The following is a 23,666-nucleotide window of genomic DNA, read 5'->3' on the forward strand; positions in this document are numbered from 1 at the left end:
GCTCCAGTAGATTGCTTCAACTGGCAGCTGCTAAATGGGCTGTAATGGCTGCAATGTAATATTTCAGGGCAAATGTTCCCTGTCAACTAAAAGTGCTTTTTTGCCACAGTCTTATTCTAAGTGTCTGACAACATAATAGAAACATCGCTCTCTTCAAAGCCACCAAACACTCTTGACAGGAACTTAAACTTTACCTTGCATAACACTGGAGCTGCTGGTCTGCCGATGCTGGTGTCACTTTTGTGTGTAAATAGTTAATCCGGCTCCAGCACACAAAGCTGGATTAACTATGACACAAAAAGAATAACAGATTGAGATCGCGGTAGACGAGCTGTTTTTTCTTTGAAGGTTGTCAAAATGTTCGACCCTTTTTCGACACTACGTGTTTAATATAATACAATAATACCGTTATTTTTACATTCAATAGTAATGAAAGGTACCGAAGCTTTAAAAAAACACACATTTATGGTAAGTTTTCACCCCAAATCTGCCGTGAGCGAGAGAGAGAGAGAGAGAGAGACAGCAGCTGTTGTCGGCCGAAAGAGACAGAAAGGGACAGAGTGACCGCCATTAATACAAACAAAGTGGTGAAACAGAAAAATGAAGACGTATTTTCTGATTGTTTCACAGCGGTTACGCTCTAAACAACAAACTAATTCACTCACATCTTCGTACAACTCTGCAGGAAGGTACAGGGTTTAGTTTGTCTGCAGCTGAAGTCGCGCTTCATCCTGCCGATTGTGTGTGTCTGTCTGCTCCGCCCTCCGTCACCTGCAGCTCTTACGGTGCGTTCCATTTGTACTCGGAAGTTGGAATTTCAGAGGAACGCCCCTTGAGGTCAGATTTCCGACTCGGAAAGTCGGAGGAACCTCCCCAGCCATCAACTGTAACTGAAAGCTGTAGTATTAACTGTTTATTATCACTTCTGTCTTATTTGTGTCTCATTAAATCAGCCGTACTCACAGTACTGTCCAACCTCTATCTGTGGGCATGTTGTGGACCTCATATTTGTTCAGTAGTTGACTTGTTGTACGGGAACCATAGACTGTACTGGAACCAGGTGTGCGACATTCCCAGTTCCGAATTCTGACTTCCGAGGTAAATGGAACGCGCTATTATGCTGCTCACGCTCACAGGTTGGCTAATACTGACTTTTTGTAAAGGCCTTTTGGCGCGTTAGCCCAAGGCCGTAGTTTTCATTGTAACATTGGTGGGGGCGACAACTGCACTGTCCCTGCTTTATGAAGGATTAATGAATTCACAATCATAAAACTACGATCAGGTGATTATTGTTTCATTGCTGCTTGAGACTGAAAAGAAGAAATTGCTTCAGTATACGAACTCTAATCTGTGTTTCTTTATCCTTTCTTTTACCCAATGATTATCAATGTGTTTGGTCTGTAATGGGTCCTACAAAGTGACACGTCTCCATTTGATACCGCACGCTTTCATGATGAGGTGTTTCCATTTCAAATGTCACGCAAAGACGTTAGGGCTGCGATATTAATTATTATTTTTATTTATAATGTCTAAACAAACAACAATCACCCAGGGAGAGATAGAGAGAGAGCACATGCATATGGACAGCGCGGTCATTTGAGCACGGGACATGTTCAGCTCTATATATTTCAGTTTAGAGAAGTGTATGAGCTGAACTGTAGACTGGAGTCCTTGTTTACAGTGACAGACAGAGTGACGGCTGTCTCATGTGAACGACTCCTCCACAGGTTGAAAGTGCAACAATTCCACCTATTATTATATTAATTTTTTGATAAAATTATTGGCAGGGACAATTTGGTAAAAATCTTTCATCGTTGCCTAGGTATCTTTTTTTTTTTTTTTTTTACTAGTATCATATTGAAGTTTAAAAATGACAACCCTGTTTACTTTTGTTAAGCAAAGAGCTAGGTCTTTGTTTGAAGGGATCCTTTCTTTAATGAGGTCTGGCACTTAGAAAAAAATCAGAGCCTGTCAGTGGCAAAAACAGGCCCTTTTGGTGGACCTATTTTAACTGGGCCAATTCCCCGCAGAGATTATGTTACAGCCTTATCGGTCCGTTCTGCAGCCGCCAGCTGCTGCAATCTACTAGAGTAATCAAAAAAAATTGTACACATTACTCAATAAGTAAAAATAGGTTAAACAAAAATTGGGCTCAGGTTTAAGAATAGCAGATTAACCCTTTAACGCCACATGTCTTATTCTTTCTCTCCTCTCCTGGCAGAGTATGGTGGACATGGGAAACTCCAGGGCCAGGAAGCTGTATGAAGCCCACCTACCAGAGAGCTTCAGACGGCCGCAGACGGACCAGTATCCTCCTCCAGCTTGCATGCTCTCTGTGTGTTGGTCTCAGACTGTCTACTTATTGTCCACAGCAGTCATTCAACCCCAGATCTATTAGCATAAAAACTCACAGCACACGTCACTACACATTGGTGTAAAACTCCATGTTCTTATAAACTGCTTCTCACTCTGCATGCACATTAAAACTGCCTGTCAGCATACATTTGTATAAAGCCCTCTGTTACCAAACATGCCAGTGTAGATTTACATAAGAGGTCCATTTTTCACCAGATATGTCTCTTTATATTTACATGCAAATGTAAAAGCTCCCTATGTCAGCATAAGTTTGCATTAAAATGACTTGCATCAGCACTGTTGTTTTACATGCACATGGGTGACAAGTGAGAGGAAAAAGCAACATAAATGATGAAATGTTCCTTTCATTGTCACCCATATATATGTAAGTAAGGTGCTTTGTTCCCCCACAGGCCTGCAGAAAAGCTTCACCAAAGCCCGTACTAAAAATCTTCCATGAGATATTGTCAGAGCATCACACTGATATATAATTTTACTTGCCACACCTAACATGTACTCTGTATTTTGCTGGTTTAATTCCCTGCAATTCAGCTGTTTGATGCATTTGGGTTTCTTTGACTCATTAAGGTTTTAAGCCCATCTTCATGTTCACAGAACTTTTAAAAGTACCACCGTTGCATTTCTATACTCCATCAGCATATGGGTACGATATGGCTGTTAGAGAAGCAAGTTTTTCAAATCAATCATCAGCCATATAAATGAGCCTTTATGTCATTTAGAGAAGCTTATAGAAAGCAGCATAATCTTTCTTTCTTAATGAAACAAGTTCTGCTGCAAAATCCAGTTAGATTTGGTTGTTGATACATTAATATTAAAAAGACGTGTTTAAATCACAGCTAAAAAAAAGCAATGCAGTTGCTTAGGGTTGTTCCCGCTCACACTATTAATGCTATAAATAATTCTGCACAGCTTACAGGCTTTACTTAAAGACATACACATTTACCATAAAATCCAGAATGTACATTGCACAGGAAAAACTTTTCTACAGCGATTTAATTTTGTGTTTGTAAGTTATTTCTTACTGGTATATTGGTCCCTTAGGACGCAGCCCACTTTTTAGATAGAATTTAATGGTATAAAAAGTGTGCACTTATACTTATACACTGAATATTACAGTAATAGTGATACTCAGGCATTAATACTAATATGTCTTATTTATACTATTTTTAGATCCCATATTAGCCTTTGCTAGTGTTGCAAACTCGCTACAAACAGACACCATAAATGGCATCCAAAAACTGACATTTTTTTTACATATATATGGCTGACAGGGTGTTTAGCATATTTATTTAAACCAGAGTATTTGCAGCAGAGCGGGGCTGTGGCTAAAGTCAAGCACAGCATTCTTTTACATGTCAGCGCTGTGATGGCTCCACGGGCAGGAGAACTTGTATGTGGGGATAACAAGCAATGAGGGATTTATTGGTGAAATTTACCTGCACTTAATAGGTATATACATAAAACATAAAGTGAACAAGTGGAAAACAGATTTGCAACAGTGTCATAATACTGATCAGTTTATGCCCGCTCAATATAATTTCAGCTGTTGGCATTTTTTGTGTTTAAAGACAGAAATGATAACAGCTAAGTAGCTCACTCATAGTCCCGATCAAACTCCAGCTTCCTCGGTGCATCTAGAACAGTTTCCAGCACCAAATCAGAAGTGACAGGCTCTACGTCAGCTCCACACATTTAACCAGGACACCTCGAGTAGTGTCTGTGTACAACAATGTAACAACACCTCAGAGTTTGCCCTTTTCCACCACACAAGACAGGACAGCTGTGTGGTAAACACAGCAGCATATGTTCATATTTCCACCAGCAGACTGAAAAAATTCCTTGCCTGTTTGAAATGCTCCTCTAATACCCTATCTTGTATCTGGCAGGCCCATTTGTGCGGGTGGTCATCATACTTCACTCTTTTGAAGTCCATTAGTCGTTGTGACAGCAGCGCCGCTGGCTGAAAACAGCAGATAACAGAGCCAGGATTAGTGGAGCTACCGCCTGAATGTGTGTGAGATCTTTTCATGTGTGCTTCTGTGTTTACGGACACACACCACTTTGGCCCCGCTGTTTACTGTGCTTATGTATGCAAATGACAAAATGGAGTTTGAGTCCAAGGACATATTTGCCATTTTGTTTTCATCTCCTACATTAGAGTGTGTACTTAGGAAGCTTTGTATCACTGTGGACTTCAATGTCAATGTTGTCTTGGTGTATTTGCAGTTGAAGAGTTGGGTTTGACTAATATGGTGTTTAAAGGGTAAAGAGAGTTTTTAAACCTTCTTGTATATGATCCATCCGTTGTTGTCAGCATGTTGGCAGCATGCTGAGCACGTTGCTCAGCATGCTGCCATGATACCACATGTTTTAAAACGCTACAACCTTAAACCACATGTTTTAAAACGCTACAACCTTAAACCACATGTTTTAAAATGATACAACCTCCATTATTTTTACATTTGTTAGTACTGAAAGGTATCAAAGCTTTAAACGAACAGATCCAGCAGCTGTGGTCGAGTGACATAGACAGGAAGTGAAGAGAGTGAGCGCCGTTAATGTAAATAAAGCAGTGAAACAGAGAAATAAGACGGTTACACTCTAAACAACAAACTAACACGCCTACACCTCCGTACAACCCCGCAGGAAGGTACAGGGTTTAGTTTTTATAGGTCGAATTCGACTGTGTTACTGCCTGCTCCGCCCTCCGACACACCTGGAGCATGAACATTTTGCCCCTTTCGCGTCTCATAAAGATGCAAAAGTTTAGACAGTGTCTGTTGCAGACAGACAGAGAGCGGAGCAGGCAGACAGCGGCTGTCACCTTGGTGCTACATTTTCATTGAGTCCCGACCTGCGGACTGTTGGCTGAGCTCCAGACCACTGCCCAGCGATGGACGTCCAGAAACGTCCCAAACACAGCAGAACAATAAGAAGAATAGAAACCCAGACGAAGGGCAGATCCTGTGCAGACACAGACACCAGCTCACACATTGCTATTAACAGTCAGATGAGCTGGTCTGTGTTAAGTGACTTTTTCTGTACCAGCACCATGTGAAGGTTTGAAATTAAAGACAAGAAAATTACCTCATTTTTTGTTCCAAGACTTCTATGTTTGTTGCCGTGGTAACGAAACAGTTAACGAGTATCGTTTTTTTATATTGAAGTTTGAAATTCTGGTATAGTGACAACCCTGTGTCACCACTTAAACAGGTTGTGGATTTGGAAAGTGTGTTGTGGCTAACAGACAGTGGTACCACCATTTTTTATAATGAGGAATTGCTCAAATATATGTTGATATCTTACACTGTGAAAATCTTTCTACTGAAGTGCATTCTTTGACGTAAGGGGGATGACAGCAGTCCTGCAGCTTCATGATTTATAGTGTCACGTCAGCTTACTCTGATGGATATCACCACTGCAACACCAGATGGATGTGTTTACATTCGTCCCTCTAATGTGTGATTCAGAGGAACCACAGAGTCACTGCTGTAGAAGTTCTCTTCAGTCTTTTCTTATAAGTGGTTTAAGAGACTTCACACGTTTTCATTCCGTCATTCAGTCTGACAGAAGTGGTGATGCTGTGGTGAGGAGGTTTGCAGTGGAGATGTCTTCGCTAGATGTGAAAAGAAGATAATACCTGAGGTTTTCTTCAGCTTCCTTCGTGTGCTCTTCACTTTGAACACTCTTCCCTGGCATCAAAAACACAAGCAGCTCGACGTTTGTGTTTCCTGTGGTTATTCAGTGGCTGCTGTAGCTCCAGTGTAGCTACTTTAGAGGGTGCAGCTGTGGGAAAGCTTACGGCATAGCTACAACTCCTATCTGAGAGTTCTCCTAGGTATATAGATGCTTACAAATCCATCATTCAAACCACTAATTATATCCTGCAGTGACGATACGTTTGATCACTGGTAAACTTATTGAACATTGGAGGCCCTGTGCAATATATTACATCGGCCAACTGAGGACTCCCTGAATGATAGTTTTAGCCTTATGTCCTGCATCACAGAATATTGTATGTGTGATGTCATTCTTTACGGCTAGAGTTTGACTGTCTTGTCACTTTATGGGCAAGCTTGCAAAACTGTAACTGAAGAAGTTGTTCATTACTTTACTTATATTTAACTTATATTTGCCTCATACGTTCATTCCAACAGGAGACGTCAAGCACAGCCGAACTGATTCTGAACTTAAATTAATTTTGAAAATATGTAGGAACTCTTAAGGAAATCTTGTTGATGGTATGATGTCATGTATTAAATATGACGTCAGTTCAACTGTCTGATATCCTTCTCGTCAGAACATGACAGCGCTGACTGGAACAGACATGTCAAAGGTCAGCTCTTGGCCCACACAGTAAATCAGCCTCTCTGCTCTATGTGGTTTGTTTTGCATGTCCTTCTTTGTATCATCCGTCTTCATCTACATAACCACCATGTCATGTATCTGTTTCAATCTGCCAGATATCTAGTGTAGCATCCTCCTGCTCTGCTGCCGCTCGTCAACACTAATAAGTGGTGTGTTTGAGATGCAGCTCCAGCAGCCTGCCTCTTCCAGCTCATCTCGTAGCTCCGCTCGTGCGGGTGGTCGTCATTTTTCAATCTTTTGAGGTCTATTACTCGATCCGACAGAAGCATCGCTGCTGAAAGAGGGAGATAAGAGAGTTGGGATTAGAGCTGCTCTTGTGCCTGGTTGTCGTGGGTTTGGGAGCGTTGAGAGGTTGTGTGTGTGTGTGTGTGTGTGTGCGAATTTGCACGTCTTAGGTTTTTTGACAATAGTGGGAAGTCTAATATACAAACCATAGCCATTCATCATTTCTGTTATGATGAAACCAGTGTATTTATGGTATTTACTGAAATAATTATCTGATTTGATTCTAGCAGAAAGTCAGGGTGCTTTCAGGGAATAAACCCAAATGTTTTTTTAAACACGGGCACTGTTTTGACATATTCTGGGGTGTCAATAAATACATAAACAGCTTTTTGGGATTGCTTTGGTAAAGTCTGTCTAACAATAACACAAACAAACAAAAACATTTAGGCAGTTAGAGCCGGAGGAGGAAGAGTAATATTCCGAGAAAAAAACTCAGAATGTCCAGGATTAAAGTCCTAAATTTGCCAGGAAAAAATGTCAAATTATGAGATTATAAAGTCTTAAATTTGCAAGAAACAAAAACTAGGAAAATAGTGTTATAGGAACCTTTTTGAGACGCTACCCCCCAAAAAAGTAGGTTGTGGTTCACGGCCCCCTCCCTCTTGATTCACCTGTTTCTCTATGGTGCTCTGCCCTGTTGGCACTGCTGCTCACACAGGTGATTAGCCTGTTTTCTCTGCACACAAGTAGCAGACTTCATAGAGGAGAAAGACTGAGCGACCCTCTGCTGCAAAAACATTTCTATGCTGCCCGTTTGCCCCAGGGGTTACCATCACACATGAAAGTTACCCTTCGCACTCATGACGCCTACTAACAGTAAACAAACCGGCATTACGGACAGAAAATATAGAAAACTACTTTAAATAAATTTGGTTTTAATTACAGTTCTACATTTTATTCAAGATCTGACGGCACAACTCGTTCTGAAGGAGACGACACGACTGCTTTACGGAATGATGAAAAAATGCAAAACCGTGGGCCAGAATATTCTCACTAATTTGCCTTTTTTCAGGCAAATTTAATTGAGTTTAATCGAGTTTTTCCTCAGAATATATTATTATTTGAAGACTGTAAGGGAGCTTAAAACCCTCTTTTAGACAGGTTTACTTTGGCTGTAGTTGTGAACGCAGCATACATTTTCTTGAAGTCCTCCAAACTAAAAGACAAAGTCTGTTCACCTGCTGTCACTGTCAGCAGGAACAGTACCTCCACATATCGTTGCAAATCACTTTTACAGATAAAATATATTCATGACCTGTTCAAGATCTTGGTTATATTTTAGTTGGTTGAGATCACAATATTGTATTTATAGTGCAAACACTGATTGCGCCTCTGCTGCAGCTGGGCACATGCACACATCGGTAACCTTGGTGGTTCAGATAGTTCTGCAAATGAACATTTTTTTAAAGATGCATTTGTATTTTGAATATTTGTTGGTAATGAAAATATATAATGACAAATGGCTGTCCCTTACATAATAGCCACTGTCTTGTTCTACTTAACTCTTTCTATTTAAAGTACAATGATTAGGTAAAGGCCGCTCCAGCCATCCATCCACTCACATTTTCTAGTGTCTACATCAGTGCACAACCCCTTAAGCTCTTTCATCTAAAATCTAAAAATAGTTAGACTTTAAAACAAACGACCAACAATCTTACACAATGTCTCTCCACCTTTATTTCCAACTTTGTCCAGGAATTAAAGTTGGCCACATCCTAAACACAACCTGTGTGTATAACACCTGTGGTTTGTAACACCTTTAAAGGACAGGACAGCAAAGGAAAGCCAATGTTTTCTTCCACTTTTCCTGAGACCTACAGTGTGTCAATATTTTAGTCTGGAAGTGTCTGTGCTATTTTTGTTCAGTGTTTCCATCCTTAATCCTAATCTTCAGAGCAGTGGAGGTCTTCATCCGTGACAAGTACGAGAGGAAAAAGTACTACGACGTGGAGGCCTTGGCTGCAGCTCCAGTGAGTACAAACATCACTTCTTGTGTGTCTCATTCTGAGCTTTGGCCTGTCAGTGCACGTTACTGTTACTACTGTGTACAGAGCTGCCATGGTTGGAGGCCATTTCATGAACTTGTGCATCAGTTGCTGTTTGTTGCATGAGTTTGATGAGAGGCTGTTTGATGCCAGTGTCTGCTAAAGACGTAAACCAACTTAAATGCAAAACGACAGCTTTTCTGGCCCTTCAGCTCACTCGTGTCTTCTTTCTTGTTTAAAGTGTTTTTCTTACCATCAACAAACAGAAGCAACGTCTGCAAACACAAGCTTTTATTTCAGGAAACTTCATCTTAATGATCAAATATAAATGAATCCCTGTCTCTTGTCTGTTTGGCAAGAAAGTGAAACTGAATGCTAAAATGCATCAGAGAGTGTGTGCATGGTTTTGGCTGCTGTTGTGTTAACATTTTATGTGCTACTTATCATATTTGGCATCTTTTCCTTACACAAGACATTTGAATGAGTTCCAGCTCTTCTCTGTGCCAAGGCCTCATGCTTGGCTTCTAGTATCTTTTTTTTTTTGACTCATCAAGTGTGTAAAGTTTGTATTTTTACAGTCGCTGACCTGTTTGCTCTTTAATCCATCACACTGCTGACTCTCTCTAAGCTTAAATGTGTGGAAAGAAAGTGAAATCCTTTTCAGCCCAAACGACAGTGTTTTTAGATCTGATACCACGAGCTGGCTCACACAGTAAGAGAATAACCTTTCAAACGTGCGGCTATCTCCTGACACTCCTGTCTTTATCAGGAGGTAGAGATGTCTGTGTCATGTTTGTGTGTCAGGGTGTATGTGGGTGGGTGGGTTAACATCTCCTTGTCTTGTTTCCAGAGAGAGAATCTGTGTGAGGTGTGTTTAGAGTGTTTCAGAGCGTGGGATGCTTCTATACTGCGAGTTATTCAAAGAGTGCTAAACACCATGTAAGTGAAGCAGTGTGTGCGATTGTGTGTGTTCACATTCACCTCCTGTGTTTTCCACAAACCTTAATCAGAGTTTTTCTCAAGCGTCGGCTGTTTGAATGGACGTAAATTTGAACAATTCCAGCTGATGTCAGTCTTTTTGTCGAGGGCGTTTCGGCCTGAAAGATTTGTGTGCATCTGCGTCCTTCCATCCTCCGCCCGTTTCTTTTTAATACAATATTTCAGGATCTTTTCAGGATGTTTCTAAAATATTTTCAAATGAGGCCCAGACTTACACTTGGATTCATGTATGAACTGGTTGGTGGTCAGAGGAAAGATGTTCAAGAATTCTCAAGAATTCATGTGTTAGTTTTTACAAAAGTTCACAAAAATGTTTAATAATAAAGGAATTATGAAGTTCTAACATTTAATTCCCCTCAGATCAACTTTCTCAATGTGAAATCAGAGTTTAATTGAAAACCACATTTATGGCTATTAATGATGTTACGACTCGTCTCGTCTGGGGCTTCCAGGATTCTGTTGCCCGAGTCTTTGACCCCGATCAGACCTGGTATCAGCATGTGGTTTTCATGATCGGATCACAAGTGGACAGCCTTAACTACAGGTGTGAACGCTCCCAGGACGGATTAAAGGCGCATTCAAATCCGATCACTCAGGCCACATACGGAGGTGGTCTGGGACACATTTATCCACATACGCCTGTTAGTGTGAGGTAGTCCTGGGCCACCTTAAGCACTGCCCACTCTCCCCGTATCCATGGCAACGATCATGTGGATACGGGGAGACCTCTCCTTTTATTCCTGTCTGATTTAATATTTCTCTGCTGTATCTCTTAAAAATCGCATCTTTATTGATTTCTCATGTCACACAAATGTGAGCAGGGCCTTTGATGTTAAGCATTTGGCTGCCAGGCTAAAGGATAATTAAAAGGGTCCACCTGTTGATGACTCCCCGCCCGGTGCCTCTCTTCACCCCGCTAGCTCGTTCTCCGAGCTCCGACACGCCCACACCTCAGCGCTCCTGTTGACATTTCATTTGAAACATGAAAACGGTCACGGACAATGGTCTGTCCTCTCTTGTGGCACTCACAAACACAACCCCCCCCCCCCAGCAAACAGGGAGATAGTGTGACATTTACATACCAGTCTTGTAAATGTGATATGTCAGGGATGGAATATCTTCAAACGTCACAAATGGACACTTGGACTGAAGGATGAACTGATTATATTTTCACAATCAAAGATCAAGGTCACTGTGACCTCACGTCAACACCTGCAGGGGAATTTGAATGTTTACTGTTTACTGGTTTATTTATTTATTTATTTAATCTCTCCAAGAGAACAACGCTGTCCGTGACTGATTGGTTGACAGTCTCCCCGACGCGAGAAGGGTCTTCTGACAATCTCATGCTCTGCAGAGAATCAGAGCGAGACAGACGTCCTCTGATGTTATGTCCCTTCTGTAAATGATTTTGGTCGGACATTTCCTGATGTATTCTTTCAATTTGGAAAACGCCCGTAGAAAACTCTGTTGATGTTGTTGTGATGAGCACCTACCTTGCAGCGGCAGTTTAGAGGTGAAGAGTAAACAACAGAGACGGTCAGGAGAAACAGAAGTCAAATGTCGGGAACAGAGGGTGAAGAGCTGGTCCCCTGAAACAGCTAGTCATTGCTTGTTTGGAGGTATTTCAGGTTTAGGGGGAGTGATCAGCAAAGAGTGCTGAAACTGAAAGGAAGTGAAACACAAACAAACAAAGTGAACAGTAAAAAACCTTTCAGGGGAATGAAATCATTCTTAAACGCCACATATGTCCATTAATGCAGAGTGTCTTGTTCAGCAGTCGTTCTGCTGCACATCTTTAATTCATCTCTGTTTCTTCCTCTCATTGTCTCTCCTTTCTTTCCTCTCGTCCTCTCCTTCCTTCTGTTTGTCATTTTGTCTTTTCTCTTCTCCTCTCGCCTCCTGCCTCTCTGTCTGTTTTCTCTGTCTTTCTCTGAAGCGTTGCCAGCAGCCAGACTGTGATCTAGGATCTGTTTCTGCCACCCACACAGACGGCTTGGCTTTTATATGCAAATTAATTATTAAAAACAACTCATTATCACTTTAAGCAGTTTCATGCAGATGGAGAAAGGAGAGGAGAGGGCGGCTGCAGAAACCCTGAGCTATACTTTCTATTATGTTAGTGTGTGTGTGTGTGTGTGTGTGTGTGTGTGTGTGTTGGATGAGAGCGGGGGTTTGATTTCTTTGTTGAGCACTTATAGAAAAGAAACAGTTTGTGTCTCTGCAGCCTCTTCACTGTAGTTACATCACCACACTGTACTTTCTTCTGTGTGCTGTGCAGATTTTTACAGTTATTTAAACTGCATATGGTCACTGTTAATACTGTTACAGGATGGTTGCAGGATGATGCAACTGGATTAAAACCATGCAATGTGTAATGCTAATGCTAATTAATGCTAATTTTGAAACAATTTGACTTCGTTCCACATGTTTCGCCCTGACTGTTCATTTTGGTCTCTGGTGTCGGGCTTGGTTACGAGATACTCTCTGAATTACACTGACACTGACATTAAAAAGAGACGATTACTCGAGGAGGGGAAACTGATTGATCAAATTCTTCATGGCAGTTGTAAAAGCTGTGAAGTTGTGGGCCATAAAACCAAAAAACTAAATATTAGGCTGAAAGATCCTTAAAGGAGAAACTCGCCCTCTGTTAAAGCTGGTGTTCTCTGTAATCGATAGAAGCAATAATATTTTTAATTGGTGCCATAGCTTTTGAGAAAGTTGTACAAACAGCTCGTGGTTTCACCCATTCTACATTCCTACAACACCCAGCATGCATTGCGCCCCCCCGTCTGAAAGGAACGGCCCAGCGAGAGACGCTGGAGTGAAATACTACCGTTTTCCAGACAGGAACATTGATCGCTGCAGGCAATGGCTCAGAGCGGAACAGAATCCGGAATACGACGAGAATATACCGGTGGATCTTCTAAAAAATCTTCAGGTCTGCAGTCTACATTTCAGAACTGACGATTTTGAACGAGACTCAGGGATGACATTTACACCACAAAATCTGTGATATATTTCGGTCAGACATCTCGTGTTTGTGATAGTTTGAAATGTTTACTGCAGCAGCAGAACATAGCTTGTTTTTAGCGTCTAGGCTCCGACCTCATCACTTCTCGCAGATTTATTTAACATGCAGACATTTGAGGAGTGATGAGATGATATCTTAAACCCCTCCAGCTGGAGCCTGCAGGTGGATGCTGGGGTGGTGGTGATGCTGAAAGTGTGAGTATAGTACTGGTGGAGGGCAGCGGTGGCAATGACAGAGGCAGAGGGAGAGAGCCGGCATCTTGCAGCTTAAATAGACGACACATTGGGGTGAAGTGTTTGTCAGGTGACTGTGGGAGTGATGCATGTCAATGGTGAAATCAGCATCAGCCAGCTCACAGGCGTCGCCTCATTTGTGTTAGATAAAGTTGGTATGACCATAATTAATGTTGTAACAGCGAACCCAACAGTTAGGGATGCACCAATACCACTTTTTTTCAGACCAAGTAGAAGTACTTACATTTGGGTACTTGCTGATACTGAGTACCTATATGAGTACTTAATAATATCATCACAGTTTGCATAATGCCTTTAAAAGCATGTTTCTTTTTCTGACTGTAACAAAGTAAATCAACACAATGATGCAAATGCAGCTGTTGCATCATTTTAACACTCAACTTTGTTTGACTGAACAAACGAACATGGCACTGCCACACATTTTACTTTTGTGTAACCTGCTCCTTCTCCGCCCACCTGCTTAACTAACGGGAGGATAATGTCAAGTGGTAAAGTGGTATTCGGGTGCGGTACTCGTCGTAGTTTTCATTTACTTAAGCTCTGATACCGCCCGATACCTGATCCTGACATCGGTATTGGTGCATCCTTACTAACAGTGTTTTGAACTGTTCATTTATTTGTTTATACAACTTTTAATTTGTAAAGAGAGGGATAAATATTTCTTACTTCAGCAGTTAAATCTGAGAACATGTTATGATGAAAACACGGTCATAGTTTCCAGATATGATTTGAAAAGTGTGGTTTTTTTTAGCATCAGTACCCAGGTGTTTCATCTGTGCTGGTATGAAAATGTTTCAAAAAATACCCAGTCCTCTTTTAATCATGGTCCAGATTTGAATTCCAAAACAATTCTGCAAAAACATCAATATTTTAGAATCTACTATGTATTCAAAATGTCATATGGACACAGAGTGCACCTTCTGGTGCATATGACTGTGAGAGCTGGACTCTTATCTGTGTCTGCGTCTGTGAGCCCAGCGAGGAGGAACAGTGCTCTTTGTCATGGACGTCTTGCAGTATTTTGTTCGCAGTGGAGTACATGAGTGCATCCACTGCAGCATGAGCTCATTGTTCTGCCATGAGTGAATTAGTAGAGGTGTGTGTGTGTGTGTGTGTATGTGTGCGTATCAGTACATGGAACACACATTATTTCAATGTTAGTGGAATCAGCGAGACATCAGAGTGTATCTCGCTAAGCCTCTGTGATGACCCAGTGATTGGCCTAAAAATGTCACACGCGAGCAGCCCAGTCACCCCGGAGGAGGACTTTGTTTTCAACCTTATTCGCCTGAGTTAGTCACAGGGATGTCCTGTCTGCTGTGTCCACAGTGCTCGCCCATGTTCTGTGTGTTCCTGCAGCCTGCTCTGGCAGCCTATTTAACTTCTGCCTTCCTCTGACAGATCCTATTCTGTCGTCAGTGGACGGCAGCAGGGCTACAGGGAGAGTTGGTTAAGGTCACTATTGTTTAATGTTAAACAGAAGAACACAGATTTCACTGTCAGTATGAATAGAACTGAAGAGATAATGGTTAAATTGTGGCACATTGACCAGCACAGATTCAACTTTTGTGTAATAAAGTCATTTAATGTTTAAAAACAATACTGTTAACAATTGTCATTCTGCTTAAAGGCAACTCCTGTATTTCAAACCTTTTTACTCTTTATAGTTTTAGTCCAGTTTTAGTCAACCGAGCCAGAGCTGCGCAGTAGAGACTGGCGGGTGGAGCCTCCGTAGCCACTTCTGCTAACCAAAGCACACATTTAGATACATTTTTATCTAAAAAAACAGCAAGGATCCTGCACGCCGGCGTGTTCATCAGCAGAACAGCTTCCTGTGTTGGTCTGAGGTTAACAGTCACAGATATGGAAACTTCAATGACTGCAGTGATTGTTTTAGTTATGTCTCCTCTCGCTGGTCCTCCTCTACACTGCTAATCCAATAGAGATCGGCAGCAAGAGCCGGATTTGTCAACAGAGTGGTCAATCGTGAGGCCACGCCCCTTTTTTTATATAGCATCAAATAACTAATTAAAGGTAAACTTGTCCCATCTGTTAACATGGAGGAGGCGGGGCTTATGACCTATACTGCAGCCAGTCAGCAGGGGGCGATAGAGAGGGTTTGGCTTCACTTTTAGGGAGCTGTCACGTCGGGCAACTTTTTATATAGTCTGTGGAGCGCACACAGAGCCTGAAGCAGAAAGCCTGCAGTGAATGTTCACCTTCATGACACCTGTTATCTCTAACTGGTGCTTGAGGCTTTGTTGAGCCAGCTTACCTAAAGAAAGCCTGGGTATGTTGAACTTCAGCCTACAGCCCCCTGTTTTGCGTGGATGCCGTCATGTTGTGTCAAGCTGCCGCTTCGGGACATCATCACCTGTCGGATTCAGGGGGATCTGCACGCCCCTCAACTAGTTCAACCAGTTACAGTATGCATTGTTTGTATTTTAGCTGATTTGACGTGCAGTGGGGGAAAATATCATGTCTTTTGACTGTCTGACAATCCACCACATTTTTGTCTCGTCTCGTTAACGAAAACAAAACATAGGAAATATGTTTCGTAAGATCTATTTTTAGCTCGTCAGCGTCTCGTCTTCGTCATAGGAAAAAGCTTGTTGACGAACTTTTATCGTCATCATTTTTGTTAACGAAATGAACGCTGGTCGAAATGACTTATAGGTTCAAAACGTTTTGACGTTGCTCCAGTAGATTGCTTCAGCCGACTACCACAAATTGGGCTGTTGTTTGTAGATAAATTACGTAATGATGTAATTTCTAAGTAATCCAAATCGTCATTTTCTGAATTATATGTCTAATTGGAAAATACTATTGGCAAACTAACATATAACTCAATCTCTAGTTAGCATTTTCAGTATAGTAATGTTAGCATTCTTGTGTTAGCATTTAGCGTTTTGCACTATTGTGCCATGATATAGCCGCACAGAGGTGCAAGCATGGTTGTAGACTTTTTTTGCTGAACTTAAATGAGATTCAGACTGTTAGCTGTAATGTTATTGTGCATGTTGCTTATTCATCAAGTGTAGCTTTTCTCTCTGGCCCTTTTGTTAAAGTAGATGAAGATTTTCATTTAAATAAATGTCTGTTAAGTCATTATCTATTGCCGAATGAGGTAACACAATGGTGATTGGGTCTATGGCCCACTGATGAAAGCCTTTACTTTTGCAGTATCACAGACTGGGTGTCTGTGGCGACATTCGTGGAAAAAATCACAAGCGGCGCCCAGTTAGTGACGCGTTTTCCATCAGCCAGCAGTGGTTGGTCTGCCAGAGAGGGTAGGCGGAGCTAAGCGGCTGCTTTTCCGCTCTCTGCGAGTGTTGCGAGTAAACAGTAATCTACTATGGCTGAACAAACAGAGAAAAGATCGATGACTACAGATACAACTTCAACAAGAAGTGAAAATCCAAAGAAGAAGAAACAAACTCGACGCTCAGATGAAGCAAACAAAAAAGGAAAGCGTTCATCAGCCAGGAATATCAAGAGTTACAACCGGAGCCAACCGTGGACGTCACACATGCAGCACTGTCTGGATATCTGGGCAATGTGATCCTGGCATTACCACCATAGGTGCCGCCAAAATGAAACTGAGATCTTCAAAATTACCACTTTAAATCTTCTTTAAATCTTTTTAAGTCATCTATAATAAATGCATATGACTTTGTAAGCAGATTGTGATTTCTACCTCAACAATGTCACAGAAGGTCATTCAGTTGACCGTGGCTCAGTATTCTTTCAGAGCACTGCAGAGTTATTTTACAGCTTAAACACCTGAAGCGTCCCTCGGCCGCCATAACTCTTCTTTTATTAGTCTCTGTATAACTATTCCACTTCACCTCAGCAGGTGTCCTCTGTGAGGCTACAGAAGGAGCTGCGAAAGGTCGGCCCAGCGGACAACTTTCAGTTAAGATGTTCACCATCTCTCTGTCTCACTATCAGTAGTTGCCGGAGCAGATAGCCAGACACATCTATCTCCACGTCCTAATATCTATTCAACCTCTGTTCATCCTCGTTCACCCGGCTCGCGCTGCTCCTCTTGTTATCTCTCCCTTCTTTATCATTCTGCCCCTCGTCCTTTCCCTCCTCCCTCCGACCCTCCAGCCTCGTTTCTCTTTATCTTCATCATCAGCCCATCTGTGCCTGTTTAGTGCTGTGTCGACATCTCCGGCAGCATCAAAGTCGGAAGTTTTGAGGAGGGAAAAAAAAAAAGACCTCAACATAATGAGTAGAGGGATAGAAAATACTCTGAATTCACATCTCTGCTGCACTCCTTTCACTACCACAGGCAACAGGAGCACGCAGTCGTTTGATGCCTTAACAGCTGAGGAGGGAGGGAGGAGGACGGAAATGGAGAAAGATGAAAAACAGAGAAAACGCTCCTCTGTTCTGTCCTGAGAAAGACAGAGTCGGTGTTAGTTTCAGCCCTGAGGTTGTTTTAGAGAGCAAAGGAGGATTTTAATGATAGCACCTCTTTCTGCAAATTCATTTTTCTCAGGACGGTTTTAACGCTTAGATGCAAAAGAGTGCTTAGCGTCCTTTATCAGCAGTCCAAAATGAGACTCTCATACAGTCCCATTAGAGATTAGCTCCCCTCATTTAAGCGTCTGATAAAAACTGATGCAGCAGCGTGTGCAGGGCTGTTTTATCAGACATAGACAGTGACAACGACGTGGATGAACCACACATACAGGGAATTTTGTTTCCATGAAGAATTGGATTTATTGGTGTCATCCATGTCCAAGTGTTCATTTTTCTGACAAGTTTACTTTTAATTAGTTATTTGATGCTATAAAAACCTCATGATTGACAGCTCTGTTGACAAATGGGGCTCCTGCAGCGTTCTGTTCCCGAGTAGCAGAGTAGAGGAGGAACGGTGAGAGGAGACGTAACTAACACTAACACTACAGTCATTGAACTTTCCATAAGCGTGAATATCTGCTTCAGACCGACACAGGAAGCTGTTCTGCTGCAGACTGAGCCCACCTGACGGCTCCAACACGGCAAGGACACCTGAGGGCTCCAACACGGCAAGGCCGAAAGGTAAAGGTGTGTTTTGGGTAGAGGAAGGGGCGGGATGTCAATACTGCGGCTCCACCAGCCGATACTGCAAAGATACAAAAAACGTCAGCAGAGCAATATGACAGACATATTTTGGCTTCACTTCTGTTGAACGAGAGGAGGTGGATATGTTGTGCGTCTTTATATCCAGTCAGTGGTTGACACTCACAGTTTAGAAGTACCAGATAAAACCAAGTGGTTGGCTTATCTGGTGAAGCTGTCAGCTTGTTTACAAGTTGTCAAAACCTCTGACCTTCTGTTTCTCTCTTCGCAGGATTTATTTATAGTTATATCTCCACATAACATACAACTACAACTGAGCTTTAGAAATGGTAGTTTTGCCTAGGGTTGCACGATTATGGATTCTACATAGAAATGTAGAATCTGTTGGCAGGGACGTGGATTTTAGGGATGGCAATAGTCCTGTTTTTTGTTTGTAGTACGCTTGTAGTCCGAGTAATATTGACCAATCACGTGTCAGCAGGCTGCGGTGTATGCAGGAAAAACAGTCCGTGTGGAGAAGTTCAGCTAACAATCTGTTCTAGATCTAAAATTAAACTTGAGACAAATTCCCTTGACGCAGTGTCACGAACACCGTTCAGCATTTAGATTTCCCGGCTTCCTCGAATGCATCAGAAATGATGGATCCAACAAACTTCTCATTTTAAAGTAGTTTTCTTCTCCTCTTGAGGACAGACCTGACAAAGCTTCATGTTGACTTGTTGCTAATCTGCATCATGATGTTGTTATTTCGGCAAACTTAAGAGCCGTTAATTAAAGTCAAGCAAAAGAAAATCTGTTTCTTTTTCTGTCAACAACGCAGCACGCAGAAAAGGAAGTCTTGACTGGAAGTCGTTTATTGCTAACAGCTGGCTACACGCCTGACATGTTCGCAGGTGTCCCCAGAGGCTATCGTTGTCAGACTAAACGCGATTGGATCTGAGATTTCATTTAAATAGACAAAGCGACGCTTTTAATTCCATTTTGTGCTACATTTCATTTTTGTACAAATTTAGCATCAGGTTCTACCTGAATGTGGTGCATCATGGGTAATTTCCGTCTGTCTTTGGGAGTTGGATGGATAGGGTGTTGAGCTGTACAGCTGTTCTGGATGTCTGACTTGACGATGGACAAGGACGGAGCAGCTCGTTCTTCCCCTTGGCCTTCATACACTCCTCATGCTGCACTTTCTGCTGTTTTTTCAGCTGCATGAACAAGTTAGTCGTGCTGCTTTGCGGCACAGACGCAGGTCTCATGCACTCTTTGCTGATTATTTCTTCTTGCTTAACATCACTTACCTCCAAACAAGTGATGACGAGCCGTTTCAGGCGACCAGCTCTTCGTCTTCTGTTCCAGACATTTGACTTTAGTTTCTCCCGACCGTCTCTGTTGTTCACTCCTCTGCTCTAAACTGCCGCTGCAAGGTAGGCGCTCATCACATGACATGCCAGCTCCCCCAAAAGTGAAGCCCAAACCTCTCCATTGCCCCCTGGGAGCTTTCTACGGGCCAAGCATTTTAAACGTCAATATCACCGTCAACCATGTTTATTTAAGCGTGGGAAGACAAAGTTCGTGATCAGGATTAATATTCGAATAATTGTGCAGCCTTAGTTTTACTTTGCCCTAGTGTAGCCATGAAGTTGTTCTATTTCCTTCACACTGTTAGATTCTGATACATGATAAACTGTAAAACACAAACGTTGTGTGTTTAATAACCTGATAACTTTCCCTGGTTTCTGAATAATCAATCTGTGTAGCTGCTGTGTGGGGAGACAAAGCTCAAAGCTTGAGGGAGGGAGCTGACGCTGTGGTGCATGTGGAAGGCAGCAAACAGCCAGATGGCAACGAACAAACAAGGAACTGATGGAGACGCGAGCGAGGTAGCATCACAAGTGTTTATTTAAATCTGATAACTAACGTGTCTCATTACAGGCAGGAAAGATTGAAGAAGTTCTGTGGTGAAGCAGTTGATGAGATCTTTGTCAGCAGGATTGGTATTGATCTTGAGGACGGACTGAAAATGGTAGTAATTACTGTATAGAGGGTTTGTTCATGTGCTTAATGGACTGATTTCATGTGTGTTGTTCATGCTATAGAAAGCATAAGCCAGACTTTTCACTGTATTGACTTGAGCTCTTGAGTCTCCTGAACATTTCAGTGAATATATAGCGTGCTTGCAAATATATTAGGATTTACCTTCTCCTTTCTGTACCTCGCTCCTGTTTCTCCAACCTGGTTGCTTTACACCTAACACAAGGGAACTTTAAAGGCTGTAGAAATCAAAGTATTTTATATGAATAATTGTTAATTGTGGAATGATCTCTCAGTGACAAACCTTCAGAGATGTATAACTGAATTCTGCAATTGCTCTCCGGTTTATGAAGCTTTTTAGCCCCTTTTAGCTCTTTGTTTTTTGGTAAAGTTAGCATCTAGCTGAGGAATGTAGTGGAGCAGCTAGAAGGTTAAGAGCTGGATATTTTCTTCAGGAGCTGTTAGAGATCAAAACATGCTAAATGGAGGGTAATTTATGACCTAAAGTAATGGTTACAAATGTTGAGACAAGTGGTGATTTGTGTTCTTGGTCGGTATTGAAGAGAGGAATAATACGACTCTCATTCGAGTAGGTTAGCAGTGAGCTTAGCCTAGCATAAAGACTTGAAGCAGGGACAAACTGTTCAAAAATAAGCTGTCCAACATCTGTAGAGAACACGAATCAACATGTATCTACTAAAACAAAAAAGAGAAATGCTAAAACATCTTGATAAATAGTGTACAAGTGTAGTACACTATTAGTGTATAGTGTAGTATAGTATATACTATAGTATAGTGCACTAGTGTAGTGTAGTGTACAATAAGGCAAAGTAAGGTAGGTTTATTTATACAGCATCTTTGAGACATGCATTTATACCACAATTAATATACAACAGGAACAAAAGTTACCTCAAAGATTATAAAGACGAAAAGGAGAAATACCTGATTGATTCTGAATTCTCAGTGACCCAGTGACTAACAAAATCCTGTAGCCAGCTCAGGCGACTGATGACCGGTGGACAGACGACTTCTAAAACAGAACTTATCTGTCTCCAGCTGTTCTGACAGGCATGTTTGTCTCTGTGCAGTGGCAATGACACATCGTACAGATGTTGATAATTGTGGACTTCTATCAGCTCGTCTTCAGAACTTTCTGCCATTAGTGTCCCTGCTGCTGTTGACCCTGTCACCTCCCCTCTGCCTCTACACTGCCCCAACTGTTCATGTGCATACTGCATCTTGTGACCGTGTAGCGATACATTTTGAGGACGTGCACAGCCAACGCTCCAAAAATGCCGGGCAGCCATTATGCACAGGCGAACGCATAGTTAAAAGTAGGTATATCTCCAAGGGCCAGTTCACCGATATTTAACCGCAGTCCTGTCATGCTATCATGGGGAGCTAATGCCATTGTGGTAGGAAACAAATGCAATATCACTCTGTGCCTTTGGAGGACGCCATCCATCCATCCATCCATCCATCCATACATCCATCCATCCATCCATCAGGTGTCCCTCTCCCCAGCAACATTTTCCAGTTCCTCCTGGGGGATTCCGAGGCGTTCCCAGGCCAGACGGGATATGTAATCCCTTCAGCGAGCTCTGGGTCTGCCCTGGGGTCTCCTCCCAGTTGGACGTGCCCGGAGAACCTCCAAAGGGAGGCGCCCAGGAGGCATCCTAACCAGATGCCCGAACCACCTCAACTGGCTCCTTTCGACGCGAAGGAGAAGCGGCTCCTCTCCGAGCTCCCCCTGGATCTCCGAGCTCCTTACCCTATCTCTAAGGCATTGGAGGACGCTATCCGCTTCTCCAATGGGCCCTGGAAAACCTCCACCAGACTGCGTAAAACACGTCATCTGGCAGAGGCCAAGGAGCTCGCTAAACTACCCTTCCTCAATCTAGGACGCCCGCCTCCGATGTCATGTCTGGTTCAAAACCGTCAGGTTTGAAATGTAGACTGCAGACCCGAAGATTTTTTAGACGATTCACCAGTATATTCCCGTCGTATTTGGGATTCTGTACCGCTCTGAGCCGTTGGCTGCAGCGATCAATGTCCTTGTCTGGAAAACGGTAGTATTCACTCCAGCGTCTTTTGCTGGGCTGTTCCTTTCAGAGGGAGGGGTGCAATGCCAATTTCAAACATTATTGCTTCTATCGATTACAGAGAACACCAGCCTTGACTGACAGTAGCTTTTTCCAGGGGAGAATTGCTGCTTTAAGAGATTAGCTTGTGAAGACAGTGAAGCACTGAGCACCTATAGAGAAAGATCGTCCCTCAGGAGCTGGTGGAGACCAAAAACAGAGAGAATACTGAACTAAAGACACAACTACAAATGAATTATATCTTCTTGCTCTGTAACTGCCTGACGTTTAAATAACAAGCTGTTTGCTAACCAGCTCCCCATATCTACTAAATATAATGTGAGTGTTCACAACTTCTTTCTGTAGCCTTTAAGGTGGCAAACGAAACATGGAGGAGTTTTACTCAAAAACTCCATCTGCTTCATCAGGACTGTGTGGGAGTGTTTTGATCACATTCGACAGCAGTCTGACCTTTTTTTTCTGTCATGTGACCCTCTTTGATCACCGTTTGATCCTCTGCAAAAAACGCTTGAGAAAACAACCAGCCTCTGTTGCTGTAAGACTGCAGAGTTCAATTCAAGCCTGCTCTTAGTGTGTCTAACAGGTCAACGGCAGGTTAATGGAGGTCATCTCCACACTCCATATCTTTGTGTGTGTGTGTGTATATGTGTGTTTTTCTGGGACCCTGTTTTGACACCATTCTTTCTACAGCTGTGAGGCTGGATGTAACCTTGGCCTGCAGCATCTACTGAAGCGGGGAGCACTCAGCTGCAGTACTGAAAAATCCTCCTTCATTCCCTGTAATTAACTCTGCTCTGCTCTCTGCTTCTCCTTCCTCCCCCTGCGATGCTCCTTCTTCTTACTCTGCTCCGCTTGTTCTGACTGTCCGTCTTCATTTTTTCTCGCTCTTCCTCGCTCGTCTTTTTCCTCTGTGTCTAACCCTCTGTGTGGATTTCTCTGTCTTCCAGCAGAAGTCGTCTGAAGCTGCTCCTCCCTCCTCCTCGCCTTCCTCCCAGGCTGACAGGAGCAGACAGGAGGTGAGGGACTTTCTTATGTTCTCTGGTTTGGTTCTGTGCTTTTTTTCACAAGAGTTAGTTACGTTTTAATTTAAAATTTCCTTATAACAACTTTTAGTTAACAGATAGTAAGTCCTCTGGTTCGATTCCTAAGTAACAAAAAT

The 23,666-nt window shown here is 42.4% G+C and overlaps 1 protein-coding gene across 5 annotated transcripts in view; it reads left to right on the top strand.

Annotated features, from left to right (window-relative positions):
• LOC138588200 (stromal membrane-associated protein 1-like) overlaps positions 1–23,666 on the top strand; it is a 136,893-nt gene that overhangs the window by 20,558 nt on the left and 92,669 nt on the right. For 3 of the 5 annotated variants that reach the window (XM_069658134.1, XM_069658137.1, XM_069658136.1), the window contains exons 3-5: positions 2,222–2,307; positions 8,924–8,999; positions 23,455–23,523. In XM_069658134.1, coding sequence (XP_069514235.1) covers positions 2,222–2,307; positions 8,924–8,999; positions 23,455–23,523 — 231 coding nt within the window. The remainder of the gene's footprint in view (positions 1–2,221; positions 2,308–8,923; positions 9,000–23,454; positions 23,524–23,666) is intronic. The other 2 variants (XM_069658135.1, XM_069658138.1) reach the window with 1 other exon arrangement.

Source organism: Semicossyphus pulcher, unplaced genomic scaffold (genome assembly GCF_022749685.1).
Source record: "Semicossyphus pulcher isolate SPU_LCO1_2020_fin unplaced genomic scaffold, fSemPul1.0.p SCAF_12, whole genome shotgun sequence".
In the NCBI taxonomy this organism is placed as follows: Eukaryota; Metazoa; Chordata; class Actinopteri; order Labriformes; family Labridae; genus Semicossyphus; species Semicossyphus pulcher.